The 11,659-nt window shown below is 50.3% G+C and overlaps 2 protein-coding genes across 9 annotated transcripts; one reads left to right on the top strand and one right to left on the bottom strand.

Moving 5' to 3' along the window:
• Positions 1-260: 260 nt before the first annotated feature.
• On the bottom strand, positions 261-5,571 carry mfsd11 (major facilitator superfamily domain containing 11). The gene is made up of 14 exons (XM_056407235.1): positions 5,338-5,571; positions 4,719-4,866; positions 4,580-4,635; positions 4,355-4,462; positions 4,207-4,286; positions 3,591-3,687; positions 3,439-3,497; positions 3,206-3,362; positions 3,035-3,078; positions 2,889-2,954; positions 2,695-2,820; positions 2,102-2,276; positions 1,836-1,971; positions 261-1,687 (listed from the first exon to the last, which is right to left on the bottom strand). The coding sequence occupies exons 2-14, from the start codon at positions 4,812-4,814 to the stop codon at positions 1,526-1,528; spliced, it is 1,362 nt and encodes a 453-aa protein (XP_056263210.1). The 5' UTR covers positions 4,815-4,866; positions 5,338-5,571; the 3' UTR covers positions 261-1,525.
• Positions 5,572-6,394: 823 nt separating this feature from the next.
• On the top strand, positions 6,395-9,858 carry srsf2b (serine and arginine rich splicing factor 2b). Of its 8 annotated transcripts, none has more exons than XR_008830644.1 (4): positions 6,396-7,050; positions 7,597-8,457; positions 9,016-9,086; positions 9,713-9,858. XR_008830644.1 is itself a non-coding variant. In XM_056407238.1 (3 exons), the coding sequence occupies exons 1-2, from the start codon at positions 6,617-6,619 to the stop codon at positions 7,916-7,918; spliced, it is 756 nt and encodes a 251-aa protein (XP_056263213.1). In that variant the 5' UTR covers positions 6,395-6,616; the 3' UTR covers positions 7,919-7,931; positions 8,082-9,858. The 8 variants fall into 8 exon arrangements, 4 of the variants coding, with proteins under 4 accessions (XP_056263213.1, XP_056263214.1, XP_056263215.1 ...); XR_008830645.1 differs by having other exon boundaries at positions 7,597-7,931; XM_056407238.1 differs by having other exon boundaries at positions 6,395-7,050; positions 7,597-7,931; positions 8,082-9,858.
• Positions 9,859-11,659: the final 1,801 nt, after the last annotated feature.

Genomic DNA, 11,659 nt, shown 5'->3' on the forward strand with positions numbered 1-11,659 from the left:
TTTATCGGCAAAATGTTTTATTATTTAAAGTAAAAGGCCAGAAATCAGTTAATAAATGTCATCTTAGTTTGAATACTTCTGTTGAACATTCAGATATTTAAATTGTTACTTTAATATGTTTAATTTGTTTAATTATTCATTGCATTATATTTTCTATCGTTCATGTTTGCAAGTCAAAACATAATAAACATTGTTTAAAAATGTTCCAGAAGTTTACGTTATTACATACACAGGACAGCTTGTGGTCCATCCACATAAAATAATGTTCAAAATAATATTTTATTGATAATAAAAACAAGCCAAAGTCCGGGAGACAATCCTAACGACACATTCACGTATAAAATCAGCTTCATAGCACACGAGCGTTTCACTTCACATCCGACGGCAGAGCAATAAATTAACTAATGTGCTGCGATTCATAATTGACAAGTAAACAAACAGAAACACCAGCATGTCAGATATCGTTTCCCACGACACATAAAGTCTCACATCAGATCCGTTCACAACGGCGTGACTGCAAACCGACGACAGCAGCTCGGAACGAGAGAAGGGTCACAGGTTCGATGCCGAGGGCCTCCGGTGGTCGACAGGTGAGGCCTTCAGGTACCCACCGGTGTTTATGGTCACGTATGCTTTTAAAACTGAATATCTCCGGGATATTTGGTCTTATTATCAAGACGTTTGATGAAGTCAAATTGGTCTTTTCTGACGTCGCAGAAACAAGCCCCTTCAAGACTATGACATCACCGGAGTGCCCCTTCAAGACTATGACATCACCGGAGTGCCCCTCCAAGACTATGACATCACCGGAGCGCCCCTCCAAGACTATGACATCACTGAAGACCCCCTTCCAGACGGAGCTCACCGCTGTGAGTGTCGGTCACTACTTTAGAGTAAACAAGGCGTTCCCTCTGGGTTGGCCTTTGGAGCCAGCTGATGAACAACATGAGGGACTTCCTGCCGTCAGCTGCTCCTCATGAGGACCGAACCAATAAAAGCACGAGGGAACCGCAAGAGAAACCGCCCCGAAGATAAAATAAAATCCCTTTTCACTGCCGTCAGCGAGTCGTAGACGCTCGCCGTGAGGTCGCGAGGCCGACCCGCTTGTGATGCAGCTGGAGGACCAGCTGGAGTCTGAGAACTTTTACAGGATAAATCTGTCATTTCTTCCACTTCAAATCATTCCCACTTCCTGTCTGCGTCTTCAAACCACACGGGAGGAGACGGGACTACTTTCATCGGCGGATGAAACCCATTGGGTGCTGTAGTGTGTATAAAGGGGCGTGTCACCCACTGAGGCTCGTTGATGCGTTTGAATAGAAACGCTGATCATTACATTTTGTGTTCGGTCTTTTTCGTAGATAAAATATAGAAAATCTCTCCAGACTTTAACTCAGCGTGTTATTCTGTCAGTAAAGTGTCTTCAGACTCCAGCTGCTCTCATCCAATCAGCTTCTCCATGCTCCCTCCATCACACCTCAGTAACGTCAGTTTATCCTCCTCCTCTACCTCCTCCTCCTCCTCCTCAGATGCTGTCGTAGTCGGACTCCCTCCTGCTGGCCTCGGCCCTCCACTCGGCCAGGAAGAAGGTGACGGTGCCCAGGAAGCCGGCCACCACCAGGATGAGCAGCTGCCAGTGCAGCAGCAGGTAGTTGCTGTAGAAGAAGGCCAAGGCGGCCATGATGGACTGAGGAGGAACACGGAGGAGGAGACGTCAAGATTATCAGAGATTAAGACGCTTGTATTTGCAAGAAGAAGAAGAAAATAGGAATTCTTGAGATTTGGGCCCAGAACGAGTGCGAGAGGTCACGGTGACCTTTGACCTTTTACCTCACCTGGATGAACTTGAAGACGGCGAAGGCCGGAGCGCTGTTGTCTCTGAACCTGAAGCCGATTATGCTCAGGAGCTGAGTGTTGAAGCAGCTGTCACCCAAACCCAACAGGAAGCTGCAGAGCAGGGCCACGCCCACACTGGGGGGGGGAGAGAGAGGATGACGTTCAGCTGGAATACGAGATTAAATATGAAAAACAAACAAATGGAAGCGGAAACCTGCGAGGGCAGCGTGTTTCAGGGGGCCACATTGAGCGTAACACCGGGTACCTGGGGGTGATGTAGCCCTGCAGGTGCGTGCCCTCCTCCGGGGCGATGGGGGCGTCGCCGGCGATGTTGAGGAAAATGAGGAAGAAGGCGGCGTAGTGCGTGATGAGGCCGAGCAGGACCACCGGGTTCCTCCCCAAGGACCGGCACTTGTTGAGCATCCCGAACACGCCCCCTCCTGTGGACAGGAAGTACTTTAATGGAGTGACACGCCCCCTCCTGTGGACAGGAAGTACTTTAATGGAGTGACACGCCCCCTCCTGTGGTCAGGAAGTACTTTAATAGAGTGACACGCCCCCTCCTGTGGACAGGAAGTACTTTAATGGAGTGACACGCCCCCTCCTGTGGTCAGGAAGTACTTTAATAGAGTGACACGCCCCCTCCTGTGGACAGGAAGTACTTTAATGGAGTGACACGCCCCCTCCTGTGGACAGGAAGTACTTTAATGGAGTGACACGCCCCCTCCTGTGGTCAGGAAGTACTTTAATGTAGTGACACGCCCCCTCCTGTGTACAGGAAGTACTTTAATAGAGTGACACGCCCCCTCCTATGGACAGGAAGTACTTTAATGGAGTGAAGGGGGCGGGGCTTACAACCTAAGATCTCTCCAATCCCGATGCAGATCCCAGAGATGCCGATCAGACTCTTGGCGTCGTGGCCGAAGCGCGTCATGGCGCCGATACACGTCCCGTACACGCCGCTGTAGAAGGTGAGCTCCAGACCTGACGGAGCAGACGGAGGAGTGAGCCCACTGAGACGCCTGCACTCCTCCTCCTCCTCCTCCTCTCACCTGTGTACCCGATGGAGACGCTCAGCAGCAGCATCTCCTTGGAGGAGAACATCTTACACGCCTTCACTGCAAAGGAAAGGAGACGTAAGGGGCGTCGCCCTGGAGGTCACACAGAGGTCACGGAGGTCATTCGTGAGGACACTCACCGAACGCATCCAGAGCACGTGACCAGAGGCCTGGGCGAGAGGAGCTGGAGGAGGAGCACACAAGAACATCATGTTAAAACGTCATTGTGCAATAATCACATTAAAATGGCCATCCTCTCCCAGGTGTCTCTGGCCACGCCTCCTGTGACCACGCCTCCTGTGGCCGCTCACCTGCCGGTGGAGCTGTCGGTGGACTCGGCCTCCAGCGGCGCCTCCGCCGCCCCGGGAGGAGCCGGTTCAGGATCCGGTTTCCGGATCAGGAAGAACAGGAAGCAGCCCACCAGGCTGATCACTGTGAGCGAGATGAAGACCGTCTGCCGGTCCTGGTCTGAGAACACAGAACCGCATGAGAAGGGGAACCGGACTCCGCGAGGAGCAGCGACTACGCCCAGAGCACCTCCTACCGGTTATGTGGGCGTGTCCGTGCCAGGCACAGTAGATGTAGAGGTTGCCAAAGAACAAGCTGCGGAGACGAGGAGGAAACACACCTGGGCTCAGAACCAGAGGGACCAGAGGGACCGGGAACCGGACCTCGGGCCGGATTCAGGTGCATCACCTGAACTGCAGCAGCGCCCAGAAGATGCCGCTGTTCCTCCCAATGGTGCCGTCAGAGGAGTTGATGGCCAGCACGTTGCCCTGAGCCGTCCACAGGACTGGGACCACCACGAGGAGGAGGAGGATGTGAAGGAGGAGTCAGAGGACGGGAAGGAGGAGTCAGAGGACGGGAAGGAGGAGTCAGAGGACATGAAGAAGGAGTCAGAGGACGTGAAGGAGAAGTCAGAGGACAGGAAGGAGGAGTCAGAGGACGTGAAGGAGGAGTCAGAGGACATGAAGGAGGAGTCAGAGGACGTGAAGGAGGAGTCAGAGGATGTGAAGGAGGAGTCAGAGGACGTGAAGGAGAAGTCAGAGGACGGGAAGGAGGAGTCAGAGGACAGGAAGGAGGAGTCAGAGGATGGGAAGGAGGAGTCAGAGGATGTGAAGGAGAAGTCAGAACGTGAAGGAGGAGTCAGAGGACGGGAAGGAGGAGTCAGAGGACGGGAAGGAGGAGTCAGAGGACGGGAAGGAGGAGTCAGAGGACAGGAAGGCGGAGTCGGATGACATGAAGGAGGAGTCAGAGGACATGAAGGAGGAGTCAGAGGATGGGAAGGCGGAGTCAGAGCACGTCTCTTTACCTGCGGCTCCGACTCCGACCAGCACCGAGGCGGTGTAGAAGCTCCAGGTGTACGGGTAGATGAACATGGCGATGTAGCAGCTGTGGGAACACAGCAGGCGTCAGAGGGTTTTAAAAACATGGCGGCAAGGGGGGGGGGGGGGGCTCACCTGTACAGAAGCCCACTGAAGAACATGGAGAGCTGGGGTCCAATCACAGTCACCACTGAGGGGGCGATCATGTTGGAGGCGGAGAAGACCCCGTAGATGATGGCCATGCTGCAAGGAGACAAGGGCACAGTCAACAAGACCAAGACCAGGACCAGGACCAGGACCAGGTTTCACGGGAGAACTAGATCACCTCAGTGTAATCATGATGACGGATGTGATACCGACCTGGTGTATCCGCTCCCGTGGAACTCCGTGCTGTTGAAGCTCTTGAGGACCGTTTGCTAGAGAGAAGAAAAAGAAGAAGAAGAAGAAGAGGGTTCAGGGAGGGCTCCTCTATGAGGGGGGGGGGGGGGGTGAAACCCACCTCGATGTTGCCACATGTCTGAAAGGCGGTGAACATGAACATGAAGCCGAAGCCCAGGATGACGATGTTCATCAGCTTCTTCCTCTCGGGACTCATCCTGCACAGCGTGTGTTGGCTCCGTGAGGAAGTGAAGGCAGAGACAATAAATCTGAAGAAGAAGAAAAGTCTAAATCAGAAGGAGCATCACTTCTCTTTTTTATGGAGCACTCTTCATTCCAACGGCTGTTGTTTTATCACACGGGCCCTTTGAAGAAAGTCAAAGGTCAAAAACGTTGTGTTTGGTTCATTTGAACAAATAACTTCGGCACACAAGAGTTGTACACAACAACAACAACTTTATTTCAATGAAAATAACCATCGTCGTGTTTCTCAACATGACAGTCGTACTAAAAGTTAGACTTTTAAGAATCGTTTGGCTCTTTTGATTGAATGCCGAATTTAAAGTGGATAGTTTGGATTACAATAACAGGTAAATATATATATATATATATAAATATATATATATATATATATGACATGTCTGACAGGCAAAGTAGCATTTCTTGTACAGCATATTTGAGAGGGAGCTCTCTTCGAGGCCAGCAGCTGATCCCAGGAGACAGAAGTGAAAACAACTCACGAACAACGCGGCGGACGCTTCTTCGGACTCAGAGCGTTTTCACAAACATAGTTGGCTTTTCCCGGAAGTCCCGCTACAACCAGCTGTTCATGTTCTTACTAACTTCAACGCGTCGGTTCCCTTCGTGTGAAAACAGATCCTCGGGAACAACTTTCACGGCTCCCAGTAAACAGGACTGGCCCGAAACTATACAGGTCATGTGACTGAATCAGCTGACTGAGCCCAGAGAAATTACACTGGCCAGTTGTGTGTGGCGTATTCACGGGAAATAGATTCTACTTCCGGTTACTTGTTTAATAATTATACGTTACGAGTAAGACATCAATATAATTCATTTTTAACCACCCATGATTTATAAAAGTACTCAAATACATAATAAAATATTGTTTACAAAATAATAAAGCATTTAAAAGCTGCTTATTTCGGCGGTAACGGCTACAGCTCGCCAGAAAGTACTTCCGGTTACATTTTTGAATAATTAAGAAAATAAAAAATAAGTTACGAGTCATACAACCATTTAATTAATTTCAAACGACTTATGATTTATAACCGTATTGAAATTTGTAATACATTGTCATTTTGGGGCTACAGCTCGCGAATCACTAAAACGCTTTCCGTTTAAAACAATAATGATTATAAGTTACGAGTCAGGCATATATGTAATTCATTTTAAACCATCCGTGATTTATAACCGTATTAAAAAATGTAAGAAATTATTATTATTTTTAAACACATAGAAGCTGCTCATTTTGGCGGCAACGGCTACAGCTCGCGAGTGAGTGAAACTACTTCCGGTTACTAATAAAACAACGCCAGCCAGATATGAAAGTAAAACGTTTTACATCAGTAAGGTTTTACAGCAGTACGGTTTGCATACACGAGTAGAGTATTTTCACAATGTTTTACTTAAGTAACTACTATTTTTCCATCACGGCTTGTTAGAAATATATGTGTTATGTTTTAAAAACGTTGCATTATTTGGTAATTCCGCTAGGGGGCGCCTTCGCGGCTAAATGTGCTACATTCTAAAAGTAGAAGAAGAAGTTCACTTCACTGGTTTGGGGGTAGTTGACGAGCGCGAGGCAGACGGAGTTGTGCGGGAAGACGTCGCGTGTGTTTCCGTTGTTCGTCTCCAAGTCCTCCACAGACGAAGCCAATTCGTTTAAACTACACCCTCGCGGGTGTGTGCGTTGACCTCTGTCGAACAGGTAGGCTCTGCGCAGCCGAGATAAAAACAGTTTTAACGGAAGCCTTTTAGGCCCCGGCCGCTTTAATCGCCATGAGTTACGGTAGGCCTCCGCCAGACGTCGACGGCATGACTTCCCTTAAAGTGGACAACTTAACGTACCGCACGTCGCCCGAGACCCTCCGGCGCGTGTTCGAGAAGTACGGCCGCGTTGGAGACGTGTACATCCCCCGGGACAGGTACACGAAGGAGAGCCGCGGGTTCGCCTTCGTGCGGTTTCACGACAAGCGCGACGCTGAGGACGCCATGGACGCCATGGACGGCGCGCTGCTCGACGGCCGCGAGCTCCGGGTGCAGATGGCCCGCTACGGGAGACCCCCGGACTCCCACTACGGCGGCAGCGGTGGCGGCGGAGGAGGTGGAGGCGGCGGGGGCGGAGGAGGAGGAGGTGGTGGAGGCGGCGGTGGCAGCCGGAGAGGAGCAGGCCCCACCAGGAGATACGGCGGCCATGGACGCAGAAGCAGGAGGTGAGGAAACACGCGCACCACTGAGCTAGCTCTGTTAGCCGCCGGACGCCATTGAAGAATTTGCATAACCGCCGTGTCCTCGAGGCTACGGGCCGCGCGCGCGCCTTCATCAGCGGAATCAGGGTTTTTACCAATTCATAAGATCCATCCAACACTTAGGCACAGATTAGATTAAATACACGTTTTAAAAAATCATTACCAATAAATCCCGTTTGAGTCGGACAAAGGAAACGTTTCCGGTTTGATGTAAATAATAATCTCGGTGGATCATTTGAGTGTAGACTTAACCTACTGATCCATACCTGTTATCATATTTTAATTATTAACCGTTTAGAAACAAGGAGCCAACACGGCTCGTCGGTGGGCGGGATTTAGGAGGCAGTGTCTCCTCACCTCTGATCTGTCTGCTTAATCTTGTAATGAGAAGGTTGTCAAGTCTAAATTTAAGTCTTCGTTATATACTGAATTATTTATATTTATTTATATTCCCTTTTACTGAATGTAGTGCCAGCTGTCTTCATATTGTAATCCTCTCAATGTCTTCAGCTCTTCTCCCAGCCCGAGACACAAGAGGCGCAGCCGGTCCCGCAGCAGGAGCCGGTCCCGTTCCCGAAGCCGGTCCCGCTACAGCCGGTCCCGTTCCAGGTCCTACTCCCGATCCAAGTCCCACTCCCCCAGGAACAAGAAGGCCAAGGCGAAGTCCCCGTCTCGTTCCAGATCTAGATCCAGGTCCCGGTCCAAATCCAAGTCAAAGTCCAAATCCAAGTCTAGATCCAGAAGCCCCAGCCCTCCCTGCAAAAGAGAGTCCAGGTCGAGATCCAAAAGCCAGCCCAAGTCAGCAGCAGAGAATGGAGGCGAAACCCCGTAGAGCTCAGAGCCAGGTGAGTGATGACCACACGTTGATGCGCATTTAGTGTGAAGTCCTTAGGGACCGAGGCAGACCAGTAATGACTAGCTGGTAAGTTGACCCCTTTAGGCACTCTGACCTTTACAGGCTCAAACTAAAACACTCTTGTTTTACTTTATGACAGTTGCTCAACAAAAGATTTCCTCGGAGCCGTTTCCTCCTGAGAACCTGATCTGCAGCCCAGATGCTTGAGCTCATAGTCACATGTTCCTGTCGTAGCCAGTGTGTGCCAGCTCGCCATGTTCACTGCATACTGAGCACCGTGTTTGTGAAGAACGGCCCTGTAAACCAAATCTGGACTTCTCTCTTCCCAAGCTGCGGCATCCTGTTTGCTAAAGCGGAGTTTGAGCTGAGCTGAGGCAGTATGAGCAGTTAGAAGGGAGGTGGTGCTGCCTGCTGCTGGCCAGAGTTTGTGAGCAGCAGGGTGGAGGCAGTCAGAGGTGGGGTTTGGTGTGGAGGTACGTCTGTCCTCCAGGCCGCTGGTGCTCGAGGGCGCTGAGGTTTGTCCAACTCTCCTCCATGTCGTCGGTTCAGTTGCATTTTCCTTTACACACATTTTCAATGTGACAGATTACCATTAAATCAACCTATATTTATAATTAGGTGGTATTCAGTGTAAACAGACAACTCAAACCAGGTTCTGATCGTCGTAAGCGGCTTCCTGCCGGGCGTATCTGATCACCATTACTGTCCTGGACATTTATTTCATCCCCGTTGAGGCGTGAGATCTTTTGTCCGTCACTTGTTTTTAAAACTCAAAGACACTCAGTTTATTACGCAGAAGAAAAAAGACTCCAAATAGAAAGAGTGATTAGAACATTAATCTCTTTCCAGGCTCTCCTGGTGCCTGAGGTTTTACAGTATATACAAAGTACACGAATAGTACTACTAGTACTGAAAATAGCTGTGGAGGAAAATGCAGCGTGTGGAAACTCTGAATCCTCTGCCTCCGGCTGAAGGACGAGCTCGTTGTAGCCGAGGAGATGTGTGAGGCCGAGTGAAGCTCTACATGTGCAGCGCGTGTGTTTCTACATGCTAACTTTGTTCTGTTCTGACAGTTTTCAGGTGAAAGGGGCGGAGCTTGCAGTCCTGCCGGATCAATCTGAGCAACAGTGTCCTGCTGTCAAAGGTTATTATTGTGTCTTCCATGCTTTGCTTTTGTTTTATTTGGTCACTTCGTTGATGTGATTCTATTTTCATACCGATTTTAAAACCTGGGAGAATTCTTCTTGTATTGAACACACGAGTCGTTTGTTGCTCTTTTTGTTTTTGTTCTCCACTGTTTGAACACCACCTGGATGTAGTAAACCTCACATTGATCTGGGTTAACTAAAGCCCGACTGCCGCATGGATGATGATTTAATGACTGAGGGAGGTTCGTCTTGTTTTAGTGACCATTAAAGAACAGTTAGTCTCATTATCACTTCTCTTGTCTTTCTCAATTAATCTGTTGACTTTTCTACATTTAATTGTTTGCTCTGTAAAGTTTTTCCTCCAAAGATCAAACAGATAATAAACTGATTTATTTTCTGTCCGTCGCAAAGTGATAAAATAATTTTGGCGTGAGCCGTTCCCCCCCGAGGGCTCAGCGCGTCTCTTTCTGGTTCTTAATGTCTCGATGTACGTTCCCCTGTGACATCACAACGCCGTCATGTCAGATACATGTGTGCCCGTAGTTTCAGGTCATAGTTCAGACTTTGTTTTCTTTTACTGTGTTGCTCCTAATCCTGCTTGTGTGTTTGTTTTGTGCACTAGGCGCAGTTGTGTAGCCGTTGAGTTTTGCTGGTTAGCTGTTAAGGTGGCGTGTTGCTCTGCTGCGATGTGTCCAGTGTTCTCCAGAGAGCGGCTGGGAGGCCCAGTGGGACGACATGTGACAATAAAGATTGCTGTTTTGTCTAAAATGCCTCCTCCTTTATTAACGCTGTTCATTTCATTTAGACTAACTCAGCCCTCACCTCGGGGAAGACAATGACAAACCTTTATCGTTCTAATCTCATTTAAAAAAGCTAAAACTACATCGGAATCAGAACTTTATTGTCAAGTATTTGTTCCCATATAAGGAATGTGTCAAGGTGGGCGGAGCCACAGTAGAAAACAATCCACCTGGTAGGATTAAAAATATCAGAGTGCACAGAGGCAGTAAAGAGACCGTAAGCAGGTTTAATGGGAAGAGCTCTTGATGGGGGTCGGGGGGGACTGGGCTCTTGGTGGGGGTCGGGGGGGACTGGGCTCTTGGTGGGGTCGGGGGGGACTGGGCTCTGTTAATGAGGGTCGTTCGAAAATGTTCTGTATGAACAATATTAAATAATTACACCCCACATTTACCAGCTGCCAAGTTAGTGATCTAGACATGAATGGTTACCATAATATACCGTTGCCAACATGTGTTATGTAATTTTCAGACCGATGAAACTTAGAGTTCAGAACCCGTCTGAGCGCTGCTTCCTGTCGCCGGCCTCGGACCAAATGATTATTGTGACTGGATGTTGGTGCTGTGAGGACACGTGGACCACAGCTCACATCCTCACAGCTGACTGGCCGGTCGTTGTTTCATTATTTAGAGATGTAGAATCCGACTGCAGCGAGCGCCCCGATGACCCACAGGACCCAGACCACCTGCAGTGCAGCTCCTGCAGGTTCTGCCCCTGCAGCCCGGCGGGCCTCACTGCCTCCATTCCTCTCCACCAGGCTGTTGATCTTCTGCAGCAGCTCCGCCACCTGAGACGGGTCCGAGTCTCTTGTCCAACCCGTGGTATCCCCCGCAACATTCCCGGACGAGGTCCCGCACGGCCAGATCGGTTCCGATGAGCCGGTTCCGATGAGCCGGTCCACGGAGCGGCCGTCGGCCCTCAGGTCGTCGACCCGGGTGAACAGGGCCACGGTGTAGTGCGCCGCCTGCGGGCCGAAGCCGCTCTGGATCCATTTCACCGCTCGTCTGCCGTGAGCCTGCCGCTCTGAACCAGGAACACGACGGGGCCGCCGGGCGCTCGCGACACACACCTCTGGATCTCCTTCATCACTGCGGCAGGACTCTGGGCTCCACCCAGACCAGGAGTATCCACCACGGTCAGGTGGACCCCGTCCAGCACGGCGCTCTCCATCTGGCACATCAGTGTCACTGCGGTGAAAGAGGCACCCGACTGGAAGGCCTTTCTCCCCAGGACGGTGTTCCCCGTTGCACTCTTTCCCACGCCGACCTGTCGGGCCTGATGGCCGTCTGGAAGAGGAGCGAGGCCGGTCCGTTGTAGACACAAGAGGATGTAATACAGGGCCCTGCTGCTCCACGTGGTTCAACTAAGTCCATCAGACGTCCTGTTTCCAGATCAACCAGACAACACCAGGCTGTCTCGGTTCCTCAAAGGCTGAACGCCCTCAAACTGTCGATCACTGAAACCATGACTTTATAACAGCACCAAGACAAATAAACTGAAAGGAGAGTCTCTGACGAGCTGGAGATGATCATCAGTGTGAGGCGACTTTGATCCTGGCTGAGTACCTTCTTTAAATAAGTGTATCTGCTAGAGCCCTCTTGTGTTGGCTGTGTTGAGGCTACCAGGCTGCTAGTCTGTACCGTCTGATCCTTAAATCAGAGACAGGAAGTAGAGGCTAGTCCACCGTCACTGATTGAGGATCAGATGAGATTGTTCTGAGCCCTCTGGCTCTCGGTAGCTGGCCAGTCCACTAACGCCCGGCTGGGGGAGT

The sequence above is a fragment of the Pseudoliparis swirei genome, chromosome 23, assembly GCF_029220125.1.
Source record: "Pseudoliparis swirei isolate HS2019 ecotype Mariana Trench chromosome 23, NWPU_hadal_v1, whole genome shotgun sequence".
Classification (NCBI taxonomy): Eukaryota; Metazoa; Chordata; class Actinopteri; order Perciformes; family Liparidae; genus Pseudoliparis; species Pseudoliparis swirei.